Source organism: Corvus cornix, chromosome 6, assembly GCF_000738735.6.
Source record: "Corvus cornix cornix isolate S_Up_H32 chromosome 6, ASM73873v5, whole genome shotgun sequence".
NCBI classification, from domain to species: domain Eukaryota; kingdom Metazoa; phylum Chordata; class Aves; order Passeriformes; family Corvidae; genus Corvus; species Corvus cornix.
Window position 1 is genome coordinate 21,163,498 of NC_046336.1, and position 23,403 is coordinate 21,186,900.

The 23,403-nt window shown below is 42.8% G+C and overlaps 2 protein-coding genes across 3 annotated transcripts in view; one reads left to right on the forward strand and one right to left on the reverse strand.

The window, feature by feature from the left end:
• Positions 1-568: 568 nt before the first annotated feature.
• On the reverse strand, positions 569-20,554 carry AP3M1 (adaptor related protein complex 3 subunit mu 1). 2 transcript variants are annotated; one of them, XM_039554462.1, is made up of 9 exons: positions 20,200-20,284; positions 11,464-11,739; positions 10,276-10,447; positions 7,861-7,998; positions 5,890-5,975; positions 5,392-5,525; positions 4,487-4,694; positions 2,999-3,143; positions 569-1,696 (listed from the first exon to the last, which is right to left on the reverse strand). In XM_039554462.1, the coding sequence occupies exons 2-9, from the start codon at positions 11,734-11,736 to the stop codon at positions 1,596-1,598; spliced, it is 1,257 nt and encodes a 418-aa protein (XP_039410396.1). In that variant the 5' UTR covers positions 11,737-11,739; positions 20,200-20,284; the 3' UTR covers positions 569-1,595. The 2 variants fall into 2 exon arrangements, with proteins under 2 accessions (XP_039410396.1, XP_039410397.1); XM_039554463.1 differs by lacking the exon at positions 20,200-20,284 and adding an exon at positions 20,458-20,554 and having other exon boundaries at positions 1,156-1,696.
• A 58-nt stretch (positions 20,555-20,612) lies between these two features.
• The window catches only part of ADK (adenosine kinase), a 272,419-nt gene continuing 269,628 nt past the window's right edge, over positions 20,613-23,403 (forward strand). Inside the window, exon 1 of the mRNA XM_039553809.1 lies at positions 20,613-20,722. Coding sequence (XP_039409743.1) covers positions 20,667-20,722 — 56 coding nt within the window. The 5' untranslated portion in view covers positions 20,613-20,666. The remainder of the gene's footprint in view (positions 20,723-23,403) is intronic.

A 23,403-nucleotide genomic window follows, 5' to 3' on the forward strand; every position in this document is an offset into this window, starting at 1 on the left:
CAGTTGAAAAAGGCAGACTAGAAAGTTGGTAGCTTTTAATAACCAGGGTTGTGTCTACACAAATGGAAGATCTTACTAGATGCAAAGTTACAGAGAGTGTATGCTCATTTCTTTCTTACTGACTTGCTGCCAGCGTTTGGATGGATTTCTCCTCCTCTTTCCAGACTGAATCATTTTTTGTCCTAGTATTTGAAATTTTGACTACTAAATTATTTTAGTTCTTACTCTTCTTCTGAAGCAAAGTTAGTACCTACTTATCAATTTGTAAGCCAAACAGGTTAGAGAAATAAAGGGTCTCCAGTATCCCACCCTTAATTAATACTGATCAAATGCATGGTTTGGAACCTGATAGCTGCTGTGGAGTATGTTTTGGTTTAGAAAGATGTTTTTGTTGGTGTGTAACAAGAAGTTCAGTCAGCTTTGCTCTGACTGCTGAATCTTTGAAATATCATAAATAAGTAGTTGTCCTGCATTTAAAAATAAAAAAAATATGAAAGGGACATTACCTGTCATGCTCCTACCAGCCTTTTTAGACTCTAAGCAGTGCACAGTGAGCAAGTTCAGTAGAGAGGTAGCAAATAGTCATTGTTTAATTGTGTATCAGATGCCTTCTGCTTAAGAGCATCATGAATCGTTTACAAGAGCATGAACATTTCATAAGATGAGACGTATTTGCAGTAGAGTTCCCTTTATTTCAGAACATTAAAGCACACAACCATTAAATACACTTGACACTTCTATTGTGCTATCTAAAAAGCTACTCTTGAAGGTACACACTGCACAGATCTGGTGGCATCCACTTCAAACAAGTGGAACATCTAAAAGCAAAGGCTTCACATAAAAAATAGATCTTACTCTCTGCAACTGTATTCTTAAAAAAAATGATGGGGATGATGAGATTGAATGGAAAGAAAGTGGATTACTGAAGCAACAATCACCTCCCAGATTTAATGCAGGATGTTATTTTTATCAGCTCATCTGCAGATGGCAGAAAATGAAAGCTGATTAAGGCAAATGCTTCTTAAGAAAGGCGATTTCTTGTAAACAACACAGAAATTATTTTTTACTTCATCAGAAGCTTTTTCAGGAGTGACACTTGCAATGTCCCAGGCCCCCGGGGGACCCCTGCCCCTCTCACTGCTGCTCTCTGTTTCTGAAGGGAATACATGCTGCTTTGTGGAATGCAGCTTGCAGCTGGCTGTGGGTGGAACTGAGCTTTCTTTGCAGGCGGCTGCAGCAGCAAAACATGCCACCAGAAGACTTTTCCAGTGACCTGTAGGGCCTTCAGAATGTGCTTGACCTCAGGGCTTTGGTATCTGACTGGCAGTGTAGTGTTTGCAACATTTTGTGGGTTGCCCATATCCAACTATTCACCAGCACAACAATTCAGTAAAAAGAGTGGAAGTGTAATAGAAAAAAAATACCTTACTTTAAAGCCATATTAAGAAAAACTAAGCTATGCTTTCATTTTAAGAGCTGCTGTGCACAAATACTTTGATCCCAAACTAATCAGTGTCTATAAATTAATGGGCACCTAATCAACATAAGTCACTAAGCAGTCAAGTTTTTTTAAGGGGAATTTCCTCAGCATTTTCTCATGTCCTGACTTGGAATTTTCCTGCTTTTGTAATATATTTGACACCTTTAAAAGGCTTGTATTTTTCTCCGTACATGTCTAGGCGATTCACTTTCAGTCCTGAAAAAAGACAGAGACAAGTACAAAGTTAAAAGCAGAATACTAGGACAGGAATCACAGCAGTCTGATTAGAAATCCGGCTGTCTTGAAGCACATTAGGATTGGTAAGGAAGCTCATTTTCCTTTCTTTCACAAGTTCATCTGGTTTGAAGTGGCAGATGAGAACATTCTTGTCACCTAATCATAGCTGTCTTGGCAGGGCAACACCTTGTTTTTCTTCTACACCATATGCCAATATCCTCCTTCCAAGAGATGAACTATGGAACAAACGAGTATCTTCCACCGCTCCTGTACACTGCACTCATTGTCCGTCATGGAGATGAAGCAAAGGACAAGTTTCAGAATTCTTTTCACTCCCAGTTGTAATTGCAAGAACCAGAAATCCCTCTACTATTCCCTGAGGAAGGCCAGTAGCTATTAATTACCTATGGTTTCAGGTTGTTCCGTGCTTTCTCACAGGTCCATTATCTTTGGCATCCAGGTGCTGGACCAACTCTGTCTTGCTAGATTGAAACCAGTTTAGAGGTAACTGCAGGATTCTGTTCTTATACAAGAACTAAGTGTTACCTACTCAAGTAGTCTAGGACCCAAAAAGACCATAGCCTGGTCCCTGTCCAGAAAGGTACTACCACCAACTCTCATCAACTGCCTGCATTCATCTTCCTGCTCCTCCTACTCCTCTCCAAATGTGAGTCCTTGCACTGTTAGAGCCTTAATCCTGCAAAGCTTGCTCGGAGAAGCATTTTACACACGGACAGCTCACATGATTTAAGTGTTTGCACACTGAGGCCTTGTCTGCTTTAAATTTACTTTTGCACTTACTCTATAGACTTCATTCTGCTTTTACTTGCAGATTGTTTTAAAGATGAAAATCTAACCAGCTCCAGAAGGAAAGAGTAAGACGGGCGTTCTCCAAAATTAATGTAAGTTTATGACCACTAGAAAGAGCTTTAGTGATAGGAGGCTAAAGGAATTCAGGAGCAGCACACTAAATCATCATCCATTGATCTTCACTAAACAGATACATTGCATGTTTAATGCAGTAGTCAAAAAAGAAAAATCCATTCTTCTGTGTACTTCTCACAGTCTTTCTTGAGCAAAACAATTGGGAATTCACAATTCCCATCAAAGGAATCTTCCAGCAAGGGTAACTGTCAGGTTTGGGTAAATCAGACTTTGTAATTTTGGACCGAGCTGACTTCAAATCTGCATCTCCAATTAAATGATTAACAGTTTCCCAATTCATTTCCTACTACAACTCATTCTGCCAACACCAATTTCATGTAACACCCTGCCACTCACCTGAAATTGCAAGCTGTTGTATCTTAAACTGGATGTTTAGACTTGGGTTCTCCTCTGGCTTGGGGGCTCCAGACTGCAGATTCACTATACCCTTCAGGTTTGGTAGCTTTTGAGGGGTAATTTTCCCCACATCCCACGTTAGCACCTTGTCAGGAAGGAGAGAATAGCAGTAATAGCATTCTAGGAAACAACCTCTGAGGTCAAGTTCATGTCCAGTTTTAGTTTGCAGGCTGGGTACAGACAGTAGCCTGGTAGCCCTGAGAATTACCTCACTGGCTGTGAGAGGGCTCTTTCAGGTATGGGGTCTTTTTTTCACCCTGTCAGTGTTCCTTTGGGGGTCTGTGCACTGAGAAGATCTTGTTCCCTTTGCTAAGGATGCTTGACCCTGATGTCAGTTTGGGTCAGCTGGATCCATGAAGCCAAGACAGAAACCAGCACAAAGATCATAGAAACTTAAACACGAGAATGAGGAGGGTAGGAGCAAGGCCCTGGACCAAAGGAGATGTCTCAGACAGATTTTCTTAAGGCTCACTTGTTTGCCATTGATTCTAACACTCTGGAGAAAGTGGAACCAAGCAGGCACTTTACTCACCCACAAGAGGTGGTTGGTTTGTTCTTATCATAAACTGATACACGCAGAAAAACCTCAGTTCTCTCTGCTTCTACAAATTTTTGCAGTTTCAATCTACCTTGTTAGCCCAGCTCTTGACAAAAACACAGTTAAATTTATTTCTGCAGAGAGGAAAGCACACCTTAAGTGTTTTTGTCAGTCTTTTTCTTTTAAAAAGATCAAGATCTATTGTTTTTGAAACAAAATGCTTCTTGGAGAGCTTTCCCTAACAGTTTTAATCAATTGCTGACTGTTATATTCCAAGGGCAGCAGAAAGAGCAGGGTATTAGAGCCAGCAGAATGGTTTGGCTCAAACTGCTTTTCAGCAAAATGGCTTCTGGGTACTAAAAGGCTTCAGGAGCTTTAGGAAATTTATGTCTCAAACCCCAATTCAGAGGCAAGAAAGCAGGAGCCCAAAATATGTTTTTTCAAACACTTTATCCTCCTGTGTGCCTTTAGGCAGATCTTTTGGAAGAAATTTTTTTCTCATCTCCTGCTCCCAGTTTTTCTGGCTACCTGTTTTCAAGGCTGGTGCATTTTATTCAGATAAATATGTTTTCATAAGATAGATTGCAAAATCTATAATGGCTGAAACTATCAGCAAAATACTGCTGCATCCACTAAGGAAAAATATTAGTGGGTGAAAGAGCAGGGTGAAAAGAGAGGAAGTGAAGGAAAAGGATACTGACAAAGTCAGAAATCACAACTGGTGTGTATCTAAGTTTGAAAAAGCAAATTTTAAAGTTAAATTTTTATATATAAATATGCTGAACAGAGTTTTCTGCTAAGTGTGGAACACTGCTCCAGTGTGCTGCAATATGGGTGACTTGTTGTAATGCCATCTTCAATATTTAAATAAATAAAAATGTAAGACTTACTTTAGTAACTGGGTCAAATGTATAGCTGCCTTGTGTAGCAGTGAGGTTCATGTTAAGTACGGCCTTTGGCATGTGAACTGTCATGACAACTCCTTCTACTGTTTTCCCCATATTCTGTTTTGGTCCAATGGTAACATCAAATCTTCCTGAAGATGTATTTTCCTTAAAACTGATCATGTGCTTCACATATACAGGAATTGCCACCAAGCTGAAAAGAGAAGACAGTAGCTGAATGCATCCTGGCTACTTCTCTACTTGAGAAATTAAAGCACTTTCTCATAAATAGTTCTTGTGTTTCTGGTAGGTGTTCAAGTTGGAACCAGTTTGTTTCAGAAGTGACAAGTGAAGTGATACTCTGCTCTTCAGCATCATTACTGAAGTGATTTTATTAGCAGAGAATCACAGGGAAAAAAAATTTCTTTATTTTCTTCCAAATATCTTGTCCTATTCTCTCTTCCTTCACCTGCTTTTTTTTTAAAGTAATCTCACTGAGCCAAATCTCAGAAGAGCCACTAGTCAGATCAAGCTTTAGTTTGCAACTATCTGCAGTTAGACTTCTTTTGTTTTATTTGCTTTTATTTTTGCTCTTCATGAAGCTCAGAGTCCTCCATGTACACAGAGACTCACCCACAAAGCATCTAGCACCAACAATGATTACTAGGAATGAATAGCCCTATATTGCTGTCATATGTGATTTATTCCACTTAAAAATTATTGCTGAGTATCTGCAGGTCACTGAAAAATGGTTTTCTTCTCTTAGTGGGGATAGATGAGACAAAACCTGAGCACATGCATTTTAGAACAATGCAAATTCCCCCCTTAACCAGGAGGAATGTGCTGTCACTCAGGTGGAAAGCAGCAGGTGGTGCAGCTGGAGAAGCAGTGTGTCTGCAATGGAAACGTACTTCTGGGAACTGACACGGTAGGAGATCAATCTGAAATTGCCATCGGGAGGAATAAACGAAAGGACTCTCTCAGACTCCCAGCGTTTGAACCGAATACACGGATGGAAGCTGACATCATCCAGCAGCCGTGGGTTCTGGAAGGAGTGGCAAAATGGTAAGTGACATCTCACCAAGTACCAGCAGTTTGAGCTAGCTACTGAACTCCACCCAACTCCTATTTCTTAGACTCTGAGTAGCCATTATCAGAGACATGGTACTGAGCTAGATGGATTTCTGATCTGACTGGGTACAGCAGCTCCTGTGAGGGTATTTTTATGCACAGACAAAAGCCATTCCAACTACTGAACAATGCAACTGCTACAATATAATGCAAAACTTGTTACTTTTCATATGTGTAACACATGAAATAGTGATAGTGCTCTTGAAATTGTTTAACTCTGATCACTAAGAAAAATAAATCCTGAGCAATTAAGATTCCCAAACATAGGCTGAATTTACCATGAAAGATAGAGAAAGATCTGGCATTCCTGAGAGCTTAATACACGAATCAATAACGCCTTGGATTTCTGCAAAGACTGTGGAACCTGCAGGGAAAAACAAGACACTTGACTTAACATTATTATGAAAGGCCTAACAGATGTGGTGAAGTGCAGCTAGAGGGCACAGATGACATTTGCACAACACTCAACAACATGCCAAGCCCAGCTAGGGAAGGTCATTCCAGTTACCTGTGTCCTGGGCAGCTTGCTAAAATACATGAGCCAGAGCAAACAGCCTGTCCCAAATTGGTTAAATTATACTTGTACCAGCTGATACACAGGACTTGTGCTTGAACTGGTTGCCAGCAAAAAGCAAATAAGAATTTTGTGACACACCAGCTCTGAATCTTTTCTTTCACGTCTGTTCCCAGTCTCCAGAAAACTAGCAAGTTGTGTAGTGGTGCAGGGAAGTTGAAACACATCGAAATAGTCAATACCAAAATGCAGTAAATTGGTGCTATAAAGCTCCAGCTAACCTTGGCTTTCACAAATAAAGGCTGTTAAATAATGAAATTAAATATTCATCTTGATGTTAAATAAATCTGTAGCAAAAGACCCCAACCCCCAAAGCAAGAATACCAAGCATTTTACCCAGGAAATGCTCATTTCCTGAAATACCTCCTAAGTACAGAAAGACATAAGCAGGACTCTGGACTAATTAATTAGCTCCACATGCAAAGGTAATTTTAGAAGATAGGTAGAAACTAGCTCATCCGGGGAAGGAGAAATGGTGACTTTCTACTTAGTTTTAAAAGAAGGAATCCTGTTTCAGCTTAAAGCAGTCAACCATATCTCTATGAAACAAGGTAACTTCCCTATTTTAGTGGAGCAACCTTATCTACTTCTTAGTCCTAGTGAAGGCTATAAAGAAAGGCTCTTGCATTGCTGGTCCCCAAAGGATCAGAGCAGAAAAAAGTAGCTATGACTACTGCAGCAGATCCTCAGTAGGAAATTAAACACTTGGTGCACACTGATTTGGCCTGAAATACACATAGAAACACACCATGGTCTTGATTGTACCTTCTCAGACTAAGCACTCACATCCCTGGGAATCCTAATGAGCTAGGACAGTTACACAGTCATCAGCATATTCTATAAGGGCCCTAAAAGGGCCACCTTCTTTTAGCTTCAAGATGGGGAGAGTAAGAGCTGCACAACAGCTATTTATGACTACCCACTTAAACAGCGGCCAAAGCATTTGTTGGTGTACAGAACCAAACCAACACTGACGCTGCTACAACAGCAGCACTGAGTGAAATGATGAGAGGTTTGCTCCCTGCCCCATACCACCACAAAAGGGTGTCCTGCAGTTTTCAGCCTTGCTAACTGCTGGCCCCAATACTGAACAAAACAGCAGGTTCCTGCCCACAGCTTTGCAGTTCTCTTTTTGCATCGTTTTTTTCTTTTTCTTGGCACAGAAGTTATCAGGTTCCTCCTCCCAGTTAATCTCAGAAAAATACTTTTGTATTTGAAAATTGTATGTTTCATTCACAGAAAAGAAAGGAGTATTATTATGCTTCATAATATCTGGCTCCAGTTTAAATGTAAGGAAAACAATACTGTCCAGCTATTTTGCACCAAGTTTATCTTGCTGTCAGAAGAAAGCTAATGAAAGATTTTGTCTTGCTCACTTGAGGGCCTTCAAGGACTACAGTACGTTGTTGGCAGGAATGATGGGAGATATATACAAACAGAAAACATGCTTCTTGTGAATGTTCTTGAAGCAGCCCAGGGCATGTTGCTGTTTTAAGATAAACTGAAGAAATACATTTAGGCACATAATTTTAAATTGAATATTTCTACCTAAGATATAGATTCATGTACATAAAACATGCAAAAAATAAGACAGCTGGATTGTATCCTCTCTAAACATCATTAGCTATATGCAAACACACTTAAGAAACAAACATTAGTTTGTAGGGCATCTTACCTGATTTGTCTATAATCGCATCAATTTCTTCAATGACATCAAAATAGGCTTCGTTGTTTGTGTATTTCACCCCTGCTCTGCGCCAAGGAATGTTGGACAACTGTCCAGTGGGAAGTGTGTCTCCCACATTACTACTGCCTTAAAAATGAAAAGGAACTCAAAATCAACAATTAATTACAAAAGGAATGTTTCAACTGCCAAAATTAAAAATCAAGGTAAGGCTTGCCCCCAAGAACTGTAGGCTAGAACCTGAACCCCTACAACATTATTAGCGAGGTGACGTTAAGGCACTGGGGCCATGTGCCCAGACTTAACAGCTTTCAGACTACATTTTGCACAGCAAAATACAATGCTCAAGTCAGCAGGAGGTTTGAGTGGAAGTAGATGTGGGGCTAGATCTTGTGAAGGATTTCATCACTAATTAAAGACATGACAGCTCCCTGTGAGGGCCTTAAGCCTGCTTCCCCCTTCTCCTATGAGTTTTAGCAGTATAACTTCAGGGCTGAATAACAGGTAAGAGTCATTAGCAAGAAAGATGTAAGAAGCCTTTGGGAGGCCTCCCACAGTCTTTGCTTGGAGATGGTGTTAGGCTGAGGGTCTCACCCTTGGTACCCATCTGAGCTACCCTGCATCAACCTGACAGCCATGTCTCTGCCTGGCCATGTGTCAAATCGATCCAGACCCTGGCCCAGATTGGACTTTCTGGCTTGAGCTGTCCATTCTGGTGGATGTTACTGGCAGTCACTGAGCTGTAGATGACCTGTTATCATCTGATCCTGTCCCTGACCTGTTGCCTCAACTTGTGGGCTCCTGACCAATGAATGATGCCACTGTCCCTGCCTGCCTTGCTCTCACCCTTGGCTCCTGGTTCGCAGTGCCATCCAGCATGAGAAAAGGGCTTCCTGAGCTACCTAGTTATAAAGTAAATTGATGATGCTCTAAAAAGGGGAAAAAAAAATCTTATCACTTCTAAGGCTTAGGTGACTGATGCCACAATCCCAGCACAGTGGAAACAACTCCCTCTGCTAGAAGTAGGTCTTGGGATAGGGCCACAGCTCATGCTGGCTTGTGCCCTTTAGCACAAAGAACGTGTAGCATGTCCTGCCATGTGAATCAGCTTCACTGAGAAGTTGGTGGCCAGCAGGTATCATTTCTACAAAACCTGCCCTATCCTGGCAGGCAGAAAACAAGTTTTAACTCGTTTGAGCTAGTAGAAGTAGTTACTGAAAAAAATCCCTTCCTGAAGTCCACCCCTGTATGTACTATAACTCAGGGGGGAGGAGTTACAGCCTTTTCTTCACTCCCATTGTATCTCTGAAGAGGAGCAGTTGCTGTGTCTGTCCCTCAGCTGCCTTGCAGGGTGCAGCACTGCTGCCAGGCCAGGTAGGTAGGAGAGCTCTCGGGCTGCTGTTTCCACCTGCTCAGCACTGAGCTGTTGAGAGTGACAAGATGCAGGCTGCCTTGGGCAGGCACTTTAGGCTCCTAGGGAATTTTAATAAGGCTTTAGATAAAACAAGAGGATTTGATGCTGCAACCCTTGGCTTCAGTAGTCTTAATTCTTCTTACAGAGGTCCATCTAGTCCATTAATGTCATATTTTTCATAAGTGTAAATACTAGCATCCAAACCCACATTTTAAAAAACCTAACCAAACTCCAAATAACAGAAATTAAAACTGATGAGATTTATACTCAAAGATTAAACCATATCTACTACATTAAAGACCAGCTCCTCTGAGTACTACTTGTGTGGCCCTGCAGCCCAACTACTCCCCTTCTCTAACACAATGTCCAGGCGACCGTCTCGCATCTCTCTGCCCCCGTGTGACACCTCATGGCTCACCTCCCTTGCACCCGCTTGCCAGACAAACAGATTCCACCAGCTCAGCTGACAGACATTTGGCTTTATCACTGCAAGACAGACCCATTTACAACAGCCTGAAATCAGTTCTGAAATCAAATCCATATGAATCCATGTGCTGATTGGTATTGGGGGCAGAGTGGAGGATGAGGACAGCAAGGATTTATTAGGTATCTATTATATATCTTCCTATAAGGATTCCTTATAAAATGCTTAACCTTCTCCAATGCCCCTAAGTTATTCAAAGCTTGGAGTTAGCTCTGGTCCCAATCCCAGAGCACCTGTCTCCAGTATGCCCTGACTGTGCTAGGAACTGCTGTTCCTGAGGGACTTCAGCAGCTGTGGCTGAACGAGACAGTGCCACCGAGGACAGCAAAGGGGCCAGGTGTAAACTGCAAATAAGGAGGGAGTTGCTTTTATTCAACCCCTATTTATGAGAAGCAGCAGGACAGTGCCCTCACCTTACAGATTCACCAATATATTATTTTTTAGCTATGAGGAATGATAGGCTTTACTTTTAAGCAGCCGTCACTGCTGAAATGATATATTTTCATACCTGTGATGGAGTTGACAACAGAGCGCAAAATTGTGGGAGGCTTAATCAGCTCCTTCAGTATGTTAGATTCTGTTGCCAGTGGAAAGCCATTGTCTAGCATTTCTTCTAGAAGTTCATACACAATTACTACATTGTCCTTAATTGCTGTCTCAGAACATTCGCCGAAGTAATCCTAAACAAATTCAGAGATTACAAAAGAGAGGATTTTTATTCCTGTTAGAATGCTTTGCGAAAGGAAGTTTGTTTGGTTTTTTCTTCTTAGAGAAACCCTCCAATATATGAGGCCACTTTAGTGCCTAAACTGACTAGCTATTTCTATAGTCTAATGGCATCATGTAGTATAAGGTTATACTTATAATCTAATTGAAAATAAATACAAGCATGAACAGTGAAATTAATGTAATCTGATGTACTACTATTTATGTCACAAAGGTCCTTCCACTTGTGAACATTAACACATCTTCAGCTACAAGACTCTTGTAAAATAAAGCTACTGTCTTTTGGCAATGCTCAATCTTCACAGAGTTTTCTTTATATACAATATTTGTGAAATTGTTTGAGAAGTGACTCAAGCTTTGCAGCCCTTTCCTCACTACAGAGTGCATGCTGCCTGACTACATGATACTTCTTCCCATCTACATAACATGAACTGTACAAAAGCTTACAGAAAAAATCCCAGCATTTACAAAGTGGGATTTGGGTTCTAGTGTCTGTGAGTGTACAAAATAAACCTTTTTTTCCTTTGTACTCTATAAACCTGTGCTTGACTTAAAAATTGCAGATGGAAAAGTCACCAACAGAAGATGACTACTACCTGTCTCTAGAAGTTTATATTAAAAATCCCTTGAAGTTATTTTAGAATCATAGAATCACAGAATGTTAAGGGGTGGTCCCAACCACCACTGCCATGGGCATGGACAGGTTGCTCAAAGCCCCATACAACCTGGCCCTGACCACTGCCAGGGTTGGCTCATCCACAACCTCCCTGGGCAACCTGTTCCATTCAATATTTTACCGTCCTCACAGTATAGAATTTTTTCCTAATATCTAGCCTAAATTTCCCCTCTTTCAGTTTGTACTCATTTCTCCTTATCCTATCACTATAGTTCCTGATGAAGTGTCCCTCTCTGGCTTCCCTGTAGGCCCCCTTCAGACACTGAATTTTAAAATCATTTAATGGTGACAGACCTGGAAAGTATCTGCTACTCGGTGCAGAAATTCAATTACAAAGAGTGGTGGCACTTCTGTCTGTATGACAGACACAAAGAAGATTTTATCCCGGTAGATGCTGATGAGGTAGTGATGTGGAGTTGAGATGACAGGAGGCACATTCTCAACATCGATTGCTTTCTCCTGAGCTTCAAAGAAATAATCGCACACAGATTGGCTCACAACGCTCTTCCAGTGCTTCTCCAAGAATATATCACCAGAACAGTTTATAAGAAACAGGCTGTGGATCATTTTCTGTTGGAAACACATTAAAAGAAGTTAAACAAAAGGATATGTGGATTGACATTTCTTATCCCAGATTCCCTTACAATGGTTATTCTTTATTAACATGCACTGTGAATTTAGGAAAAATATCTACTTTGTTGCTTTTCTTTGAATTCTATTTTCTTTATTTAGAAGAATGTTCCACCAAAAACTACTTGCCACTGGATTAAATTGCTAAGGTATATCAGAATGCAAGCAAGAAGCAAGCACCCTTGTTTTCCACTTTCATCCCTATCTGGTATTTGCAATTTATTTCTTAAAGAAAAGCTGACTCTCATGAGCTGGCACTCGCTCAAACGCATTTGCCGACATGTAAGAGTAACTCATACATAAAGTTTCCTATGGCAGTGCAGTTGGCCTGGCAGTTACACACGTAACTTAGAATTGCTCTATCTTAAAGATACAGCTCTTTGCTTGTCAGCTTTCAGTTGCTGAACTAGAAAAGTGCTTTTTATTTGCTGGCAGATTAGTCTTACAATCTATGCCAAGCTGCACTTGGGTAAAGGGTTGGAATTCATTAAAAGTACATAAAACTAGCCATTTAAATCTGATTTAATGAATGAAATTGCCTCAAATGTGCTTGGCATGCATGAAATATGTTTACATAAAACGTTTGTCACTTAAAAACTCACTAATGTAAAAGGGGAGTATGAACTGCAGGTAAGGAATGTAACTTTTTTCTTATCTCTTTAAACATTTACAAATAATATGCCTCAGCCACTGATCCTTCATTTTATTCATGGTACAAGAAGCTTATCTGTCTATTAAAAACATAATTCCTAGTCTATTTCTCAACTTCTAATGAGAAAGTGAACCAAGTTGTTGATAAAATGAATAGACTATTATCTCTGCATCTACAGAGGAGACAAATGCTAGCACGCTTCAGTTTATCTCTTCAGCCTTTACATGAGACAGATACAATGCTTTGGCTAACCTGCAGCGTAATGATCCTCTTACAAAAATAAGTTCCAGTTAAAACTTGGGCCTGGAAAACAAACCAAACTGTAATCCCAACAGCAGCTTCTCAAGGTGAAGTTAACCTGGTATTCAATATCAAGCATAAATTAATCTGTAGTTGAAGAAGCTGCCCCTGGCACTGTCTGTTGTTCCCTTTTGCCTCTCAGGTATTGATTTGAGTAGGTCTGTGGCTCTGCAATTATCTACATTAGGAAAATGGTTCAGCCAGAAATTGACCCAGCAAAAGGAGCTGCTGGTCAGATCAGCTTCCTAATGCAAATTATTACACTGCCAGAGAGTGCTAGAGCTGGCACAGGGCAGGTTGTGGAAATGGGCAGATGATAGCAATGGAGATCCAGAATTGAAAGCCTTTGGAGAAATTCAACCATGACTGGAAAGAGACCAGACAATTACTGGGTGTTCACACCTTGAAACAGGAAGACCACCATCAACTCTGCATGTCCAAGAGAAGTCAAACACACCTACAAAAAACCTATCATAGTTTTCATTAATTTTACCATGTTTGGCCAGGATCTTGTCATAAAAGGCAGATAAAATTTGCTCCTTCGCTGTCAACTCTGGCACACTAATGTGAAGATAGCACGGAAGCATCTAGATGTACATGACCCAGTCCCACAGGGATTTTAAGGAGTCCAAACACTAGGACTAAATCTCATTCCAAACTACTGGAATAAGCACTTAGCTCTACCCAGAGTGAGCTTGTGTTGCTGCGTCTGAATCTAAACTACCCCGAGTACTAACTCATCTACCAATACACTTCTAACAATGAAAAATGGTGTGGCCCTCTAGATTTTGACGAAACAAAAGTATGTCTTCCAAAGCTCACCAAAGACTGTGAAAAGGACAGCTCAGTAAGGTTGTCAGTATGCTATTTCCCTCCACCTAAGTCAGCAGATGTGGGAAGAGAGCCCAGATTCAGCTTTTCAAATTCTAAACTCCAGCTGCTCCTTCACAAGTGTGACACCAATGTGCTCATCTTCACTGGGGCCTTGCCAGGTCTCAGATACCTCCTGCCAAGAGCATGCTGTCTTTGGTGGCAGACAAAAAAAGACCAATAGTCAAAAGGTGGACAAAAAAATTCATGTAAGCCAATATGGAATGCAAAAGGAAGCTCTTTTAGAACCTGTGTTTGCAAATTTGCTTAAAAGTGGGAAAGGAAACAAAGCTACAAAGTGTTACTGCATGTTTCTACTATCTCTCTCCTGGACCAAATTAATCTCTAATTTAGTTTGTTAAAAAAACCAGACAATTTTATTCTGTGAGCACAGCATTTTTATAAAGGAGACTCAACACAATTGCTTTAATCCAGTTCAAGTAAACATGTTCTGAATTTAGCCAGCGCTGAACATTAAAGCCTTCCAAAATCTCCTGGATAGTCACACAACGGAGGCAAGTATAATCAAGCACTGAATGTCAGTATTGTTCAACACCATGGCTGCCCACACATATGAAGGTGCTCAGCTATAAAGCTTAGATCAGATCTCTGTACATTTTTAAATGGATACAATGGCTTATCTGTTAACAAATATAAGACCCATTTCCTATTAAATGCACATAAAGCTGCATCAGAGAGTCCAGCACAAGCAGCACTAGTAAGATTCCACTTCCAGAGGAGCCGATCCACAGCCTGCTCTGGAGGAACTATGTTAGACCACAGGCCACTTCCAATGATACTCTGACAAAGTGTATCAGACATGTGACAGTGTTTGTAAGCCCCAGCAGTTGTGCCTCTGTTAACATTCATCCAGATTCTTTTCATCTACAGATCAGAAATGACCGCATTTGTCACAATATACTTTTAACAAGCACAGATTGTGTGGTCTGTGCAGCAGACCACACAATCACAGCAAGGTCCTGGTGCACCAAATGACTGTAAAACCAGGGCCCCTCCTTTTACCCTAAGTTCCACTTAGAATATTAGACCATTATTTGATATGCAATCAAGGGAGGGTGTGGGTAGCCAGAAAGGGAGGTAGCACTGGGCCACTGCCCTTCTTCACTCATCTGCCCCAAGCTGCCTAGGTACCAGCTGTGTTCACAGGAGTGTTTGTGTGGCCTTGTGGTGAACCGGAGTAGCAAACTGATCCAGGGGACCATGCTTGGCAGATGACAGCTTTGTAGTACCTGTGGAAACTGAGCAGTAAAATCCCACCTAACTGCCTAGCAGCCTAGTTTCTGAGTAGGAAGATAGGGATTACAGGATTTCCCATGATACATATTCTGCTTCTAGTCTAAGACTTCCCTTCAAATCCTCTCACTTCTCTCTTCCTTCACAACTTTTAGCAGTATGCTAATTTGCTGCTAATTTGAAGTGCTCTGGAAAACTGAAGCTCTCTCCTTGCAGCCTAAGTGCAGAGCAGGCAGCCCCAGAGGCAGAAGCCCTGCCTTGTCAGTCAAGGGACAGCTCAGTTGGTACACTTCCCAGTGTTGACTAGAATAAAGAAGCTCTTATAGCAGTGGGGACATCAGTCTATTACACACAAGACTAAGTAATTTGATTTATCCCATGCACTGTCAAGCAATTGGCACCAGCTGATTAAAGATGGATTTCATGTTGAATATCTTAGAACTGGTAACACTATAAAAATATCAATACAAGATATGTAAACTATTATTTAACAAAAATTACTTACATTGCTCCAAATACTGAAGATTTCCCTGTTACTCTATTTTTGAGTGCCAGATTTCATTGCAGATATGTAGAGATCCCTGAATTAATTTCTCAGTGCCTTACCTTCTTGTCTCATCAGAACATTAGACTTGAAAAGGAAAAAAGACTGACAAATGCTCAACATTAGAAATCAATTGAGTAACATTAATTCCTCACACCAGCAGGTCGCTATTTGTGGCCAACAGCAAATTGCGTTAAGAGCTGCAGCACTTTGAGGGTAAAGGTCTTGAAACAAAGTTCCCAAGTTTAAAAAAACAGTAGCAAAAGTACATCACCAGAATTCCTGAATCATGAGATTCTTCTACCCCTTTGAGATGTCAGCATAAAACCACTCTATGTAAGGTACTGAAGGTGTTTCTAGGACTATTTGAAAAGGACATGCCTCCCATCTCTCTGCTTTTAGGCCTACCTAAGAGCAGACTGAAGGTGTACATGGATCATTATTTGCATCTAGGCCAAAGCAAACTGTTCAAGCTTACTTTCAGAAGGCTGACAGCCTTTCATGTTACTGCCTGACTGAAAGGCATCTTACAGGCTCTGCAACAACAAGCAGCCCTACAGTTTTGCAGCTTCTTCTCACAGACTTCCCATCCTTGCTCTGACATGTAAAACTCCATGTGATTCTTCTCAAGTCATTCCCATCCTACCAGAATCTGAAGTCCACACAGAAGAAAAACATATTTTAACTAAGACGCCTTCAATGTGCTGTTTCCATGTCTCTAACTTTTCTTTTGACTAAATCTGGATTTGCAACGTTACTGATTTTCAAATTCTTGGCACGGAAACATCTGGACTAAAGTCACAGCAGGCTCACAAGACAAAAGCAGAGCTCATTGGCAAGAGAGAGAGGCTGCGAGCATGGGAAAAAAGACTGATTGCACATGCTTGTCCTTAGCTACAATTAAGTACTCTAAAATGTAATTAATGCAGAAATACTGTTAACAGCTGCTTTTCCGTAAAGCTGAGCTGAGTTACGTCCAAAGCTCTGAAACCAGGAAGTGAGGAATTTATCACTGACCTCTGCAATGCCCTTTAGAGCTAGTACTAATTACTGGAAATAGCTCCAAACAGGACCATCACTGGGGAAGTATTCCACAACTTCCATGTTCCCTGAATTTGGCATAGCTGCTGTAAAGAGTGGAAGGATGAGTGGGGGTAGACTGTCTGAGTCTCTGTTATGTATTTGTGGAAATGAACTTCTAGTGACAAGTGAATGGAAAGTAATCAAATGCTTAAAGTAATCTGGAGAAATAAGCTAAAATAGGCAGTTCTGTTTCTATTGTAAAGCTAGTACTTTTGTCACAATCCACTAGTCAGAAGTTCAGCTTTTTCCTATAAATTCAAAATGTGCCACAAATGTGTTTCTGACCTCCCAACCCCATTCACTGGCTTTCAAACCAGCAAACCTAATAAATAGAAGTCCCATTAAACACCTGAACAGCACTTTCAAGACAGATAACATGGCAGCTCTGAAATATTGTATAATTGGCTGGACCAACCTGACACATCATTAGGAGCTGTGCTTCAAGCTGATAAATCTGGAAGTCTCAGGTTCACTAAAACATGAATGTTCTGTAATTTCACAGGTTTTTTAATGCTCCTATTATTGTTTGTGTGTCTTAATGATGCTGCTCAAGTATCATGAATCTTTTTACATATAAGATGCTCATGGTTTAGGTATCTGCACATCAAAGTAAAAACATTTTTGCAACCTTTCTTAAGAACTGCCTATTGGCCCCCCCTGTTAGCCAAGCAAAACTTTGTATCTGGTCAACACCATGAAGTACATGTGTCTGTACAACTACTCAGAAACATATTTTATCAGCAAGATCATCCCTGTTAAAGACTAAATGTTTTGCTTCCCAGATGTTCAGTATACATTTATTTATCTTTGCTCTCATTTAAAACACTGTTAGTAACTTTCTGTAATTGTTTTTAAAAGGAAGTAGTCCTCTGAGAATACTCTGAAGTTGTCTTAAGTCAATGTTTGGTATCCATAACAAAATTTGCAACTTCCTCTGTGCTTTTACCAGTACCGATTACAGCCTGCATGAGAATTTGTGCATCATTTCATCTACTGTCTAATGAGCTTTCCAGTAATACACTTGCATGGTGCCTCTGTTCAATTCAGTTCCAGTATAAATCTTCTAATTGCTGGCAAGAGAGTTCCATCTCTTGTCAACAGAACAATATTAGATCCCGAATAATTGAACAATATTAGATTCTGAATAACTGCAGTTCCCTTTGGGACCTGCAAGAATAGAAAGCTTTGCTGTAAAAGCTGGAAAAGCAAGAGTTTCTTAGAAAAAAACCCACACCAAAACAATTAAAAATTCATTGCTAAAACTACATTTTTACATGGAGGTGGAACATTTCGAACACAACTTACATCTGAATCAGTAGCTTTAGGACTACTAAGGGGTGACTTAATTCACTCTCTGAAAGCTGTACTGCATAGACAGAGGGCAAAATGGACACAGATAAAGTGAGTATCATGTCACTTATTTACTGTCCATGGTATTTTCAGGAAAGACTGATAATTAGGCTCATATTCCAGCTGAGGAACTCTGAATGGACAAGGCAGCAGGATTCAATCATAGGATATAAAAGCCCCAACTCAGTAGTTCTTCATGAAGATGTTTTCCATCATGCTCTCTCAATTCACTCCTCCAGTAAGTTTGACAGGCCGGAGCAACAGTGCTACCAGCTTTATACTACTCTCTTTCACAGGCTCTATTTGAAGAGGCACCCAAGGTTCCAGGAAGGACAAGCACAGTGCCAGAGAGCCATGCACTACTGAAATACTCCATCAGAGCCAGCAAGTACCACTGGAACTCTGCTGGACATGACAGCTCTTTCTAACGTGTGTGCCCTCTGCCACAACCAGTCCAAACACAGAGGGCAGAAAGAAGGCACTAACCACTTGTACCTTCCTTCTCCTCCAAGAGGAGAGAGCAAAGCAGCACTCTGATTCTTTCCCCCTGTATGAATCAGTCTCATGAATACTGTCTTATTCGAAGAAGCTCCTGTTAAAAGGTTGCCTTTCATACATTATGTTCAATAAGCATAAAAGATCTAACTTATCTTCTCTGTATTAATTTTTTAAAATTTATATGTGAAGCTGTAAGTTGAGGAAAAACTAAAGGGAAATAAGAGGAATGAATGTAACATTTTAAACAAATTTTAATTTGGTTTCTTTCCATTATTACAGACATCAAGTACAGCTACTACTTGTCTCCTGCTGTTCAGACTTCTCTTCCTCAAGGACTTCAATTTCTCTTTTCTGAATCCTCATGACAAGGTTTCTACTAAAGATTCTTCATGTAAGATCTTTATATGAGAGAATAACTGGCACTTAGTTGGTGCATAGCTGTCTTGCACAACAGAAAATTTAATTTCTGAATAAAACCAGCAAAACCAAACATGAGAAGACATGGAGTATTCTTAATGCTTGATTTGCCATTTCCAAGGCATTTTCAGATATGTGTACACAGGCAGTAAAGAATCTGTTTGTCCCTTGTTTCTTTCCCCAAAAAACCAAGTTTGCTTGTGTTTTTGAGTTAGCACCCAACACAGCACATTAATGTTCCAAGACATTTTTTCCAGGGAAACACCATTCAGATATTTCTTCTTCTTCTTCTTTTCTGTAACAAATAAATGAGAAGCTATGTATGATTCAAACCTGCTGGGAACAGCCACAGCAGAATCATTCTCGTGGTTGGTATAGTCAGTTCTTTTGTAAAACATTGTTTCCATCATTTTACCTCTTGCAGAAGTAATTGAATTTGGTTTTGCTTTTCTTGCAAAATACCTTTTTCTCTCCCATACGGCAGTCTGCCTGCTATGAACACAAATTTTCATTATTCAAGTATGATTTTTTGCCTGGTTGGTAATAGAAAAGCTGCACTGAATGGTGATGCTATTCCTTCGGTTTGATTAACACTTAATGGGTACGAATCGTTCATCAGACTGAAAAGATGGTAAGTGCATTACTAATTCAAAGCAGATTTGACCTGAAACAAAAGAGAAGAAGTGGCAACCTCCATTCAGTTACCGCTGGGTATTGAACATGGCAGAAGGATGTGCACTGCATAGTGGTGGATGATAAATGGGTTGATTCCCAGAGCATATTATGCAGATCTGCACTCACAGGGCCCCTTGCTAATTAAGCAAGTATACCACGAGTAGGAACACCATGGCTGCAACAATGCTGCTGAAGATCGACCCAGGTGAGCCGGCGTCGCTCCACCGCCCGCCCTGCCCCTCCCGGCCTGGCGTTGCTGCGGGCTCTGCCGCGAACGGCGGCTCCCGCATCGCCCCTCCCGCAGGCCCTGTGCTGTCTGCCCTGAGAATCACAATAAATGCCCTCCCGGTGCACAATCCCCCTCATCCCTGCGCCTCATCTTGGAGCGTGAGCGACGCAGAGCCGCCGGTACGGGGCTCTGACCCGACCCTCCTCACTCTCCGCCGGGCGGTTCCTCACCTTCGCCAGAGCCCAGAACAACGTGGGGAGGGGGGAGTTTATTCAAACACGGCAACGATTTTGTATTTAGACTGCACCGAACAACGGAAACGGAGGCGGGTAAAACGGAAAGTCTCGGATTTGCGGAGCAGCCTCCCCGTACCGCCGCTGGCGGGGATGTCGCCCCTGCCCCACTCTGGCCAACCAGCGTGGCCGGGACCGGGCACGGGCAGCTCCCGCCTGGCGAGTATCCCGTCCCCCCGAGCAAGGGCCGCGCCGCCCCACTCCCTCACGGCCCGGACCCCCGCGCCCCACGTACCTCCCCCGGCCCGGCACGGCCCGTCCCGCTCCCGGGGCAGCGGCCAAGATGGCGGCGAGGCCCGGCGGCGGCGCGGAGCCGCCCCCCGGCGGAGGCGAAGGCGGCCGGGGCGCTGCCTGCGCCGAGCGCCCGAGCACGGCCCCCTCCCTCCCCGGGCCCGCCGGGCCCGCTGCCGTGGCCGCCCCTCACCGCCGGTTGGCACCGCTCGGCCTCGGCGGCCGGCAGGGACCGGGAGCAGCCCCCGGGCGCTAAACCCACCCGGGCCGGCGCCGCGGCAGCGCGCGGCTGGGCAGGGACGGCGGGCGGCGCGAGCTCCGCTCCCCGCCCCGTCAGGCGCCCGGCGCGGCCGTACGTTCGTCCCGGCGCCCCCGCCCCCGGTGGCGGTGCCGGCGCGGTCGGCGGGGCGGGCCGGGGCTGGCGGGCGGGCCGAGGGGAGCGGAGCGCGCCGCACGCCGCCCAGCGCGAAGATGGCAGCGGGGGAGCCGCAAGCCAAGAAGCTCAAGCTGGAGCAGAAGCAGCTGAGGTAACGGGCGCCAGGACGGGCTCTGCTTCGCGAGCAGCCCCGGGGGATGGCGGAGTGTCGCTGGTGCTGCCCCCGGCGGAGGGCGAGACACGTGCCGCCGCCGCGGTGTGGTCAGAGTCCGCCGGCAGGGTCCCGCCGCGCCGGGCTGAGCTCGGCCGGGCTGCGCTCGCGCGGGGGTGCGGGCGGCCGCGCCGCGGCACCGGGCGCACGTGGAGGCGGCGGCGGGGCCGTCCCGCCGCGCTGCCCCGGCTCCTGCCGCGGTACCGCTGCCCGGGCCCGGCGGGTGCCCGCGGGCGCCGCCGCACTGGGCTCCCCGCAGCCGGGGCAGCGGCGGGTGGGCGGCGCGGGGGCCCCGCCGTGCCCTGGGGTCGAGTCGGTCAGTGCGAATGAGCTGCTGAGCATCTGGATGGGGTCGTGCGCTGAAACAGAACGCTGCCCGCAGCGATGGCCCCCGTACTAGAGCCCGGCTGGGGTTGTCATTTCGGCTGCTTCCCCTTTGAAAACAGCCTCTGAAAAACGCCCCGATTAATCCTCGTGCGAGGGTCTCTGTCCCCGTTAGACAGGAATATGAAAACCCGCGTTAACAGTTACATTGTCTTCAAGACACGTGGATATTTTAAAATATTTTCATACTGAAATAATCCGTGCGATTTACTATACTTCCTTATTTCTGTGATCACAGTATAATAGCACTGACTGAATCCCATCTGAATGATGGCTTGCACAGACACAAGTCATTTATTTTTAAGTGTCATAGCAGAAAAATGTAAGGTTTCTCAATGGAGGATGCACGGTCAAAATGAGAACTCTTGAGTACTGAGAGCTGTAGAGCAGCTTTTTTTTGGTGCAGTTTCAGGTTTGTTTTCTCGAGATTATTCAGATATTAATATAATTGTAGGATAGCTGACTTCCAAGTGTTCAGCGTATGAAGAGAATTAATGACATAAGGCCCAAAATTATCTTGGCGATAACTGATAACTAATAACCCCCTCAAATATAGCATAAAAGAGATGTACTTTAGTACTGAGATGAGAACAGTCTTTTTTAGTACTGATGTCCTTATTGAAAGAGCTAATCCTATTAAATTTGTCAAAGTCAGGGTACTTGCTTCTTTGGCAGCCAAGTGACTTTTCAAGTTTAATAATGGTTGACAAACTCAGTTGCAGATAGTAGAAGAGGAAAGATGTAACTGAGCTCTGAAAGCAAATAAATGGCAGGCTGCTAGCAGGATAAGGTTATAATTAAAAAGCAACAGTTATCTCAGTTATGGGCCTTAAAGCAAGACGAGGCAAGAAACTGGCAGCTGCAATGTTTCTATTTATAAAGTTTATTAGAGGAAATAGCATTTTAACATGAAACACAAGAAAAAATTTAAAATTTGAGAATATTACTGGTGTACTGAGTTAAAAATTTAAAGGTTGTTTGCAGTGGAATGAAAGGCAATGGTGACGTGCTCTGGTAACAACTGACTAAACTGCAAATACTACTTCTGTAAGGTATGATAGCTAAAACATGAGGAATGTTGTTAGAACTTGCATATGCTAATTCTGCTGCAAGTTATTTCAAGAGGAAGTGTAAATAGGCTCCAGCTCTGTTTCATAAGAGGAGAAATACCACAATTAACTGGTGATCAAATGAAGTTAATGTGTGCTGTGGGCCACAGGTTGAACTTATGAAGCAGTTGGTGGTTGGACTAGATTTGGCAGACCTCAACACTCACTTGAATGTAGTGGCAAGAACATGTTTGGCTTCGTGCTATTGTGGGACTTAAAAGCCACTAGGAAACGTACCAGACTGGTTGAGGTTCCATGACTTGGTTGTATTTGTAATGAGGTTAAGTTGTTAATGCAAAGCACTGGTACCTATGCTTGGAAACAGTTCATCTATAGATTAGAAAAGAAGTGAAAAATCACTTGAAAGTTTTGGGGCTCAATAACTTTGTTACACCAAGAATTTGAGGCGACTGTAGAGAACAATTCCTTGTTCTCAACATGTAGATCTGAGGCTCTCCAGCCTCTTCAGAAGACCACGTCTAATGGATTCAACAAGGATGGTTGTTCTGTATTTATCCTCCCATATGATATCAACCTGAACCTTCCGTCTGACTACCATGAGAACTATTTTAGTATTAAAAAGTGACAAAAGAATTTAATTCTGCTGTGCGATATAAACTATATCTCATCAACAATAGCAAATGTTTCCTTTCCCTGTTGTTTTTTTTGGTCATCATTTTCTCTGTCAAAGTGGCTTCATAGAGGTTTCATGGATACATTTTTAGACCCTTTTGATCTTTTCAGACAAAGGAGAGCAAATATCGCTCCCTTGTGAGGTAGGCAAAGCTGACTGTGTTCAGGAAGCTGCACTTGTTTGAAAGCAGTATAGGATGGTTGGCTTTTGCCACCCAGTGAGCAGCACACAAAGCCCGAGACCCAAACTGGCATTCCCAGCTCAACAATGTGTTGTGCTGACATTCATCTGCTGGGCGGCAGGTTTTGCATTGTCTTTATTGACGGGTGCAAATCCCCACTATAAACCAATGGGCTTTAGGCAAGGCCATTAATGTGTGCTGCCTTGTTTCGGGCTTCTGACTGCATCTCTGCTGTGTGAAGTGGAATATCATTGTATGTGTGTAAACTATACTGTTTGAACAGAAAATGGGCTTGCAAAACTGCAAATGGCTT

Excerpts from the sequence above, each read along its gene's own strand:
- AP3M1 (XM_039554462.1), bottom strand. The coding sequence starts at position 11,736 with ATGATCCACAGCCTGTTTCTTATAAACTGTTCTGGTGATATATTCTTG. Across the intron at positions 5,976-7,860 it reads TGCGATTATAGACAAATCAG|GTTCCACAGTCTTTGCAGAA; the intron begins GTAAGATGCCCT and ends TTTTCCCTGCAG. Across the intron at positions 4,695-5,391 it reads TACCGTGTCAGTTCCCAGAA|CTTGGTGGCAATTCCTGTAT; the intron begins GTACGTTTCCAT and ends TTCTCTTTTCAG.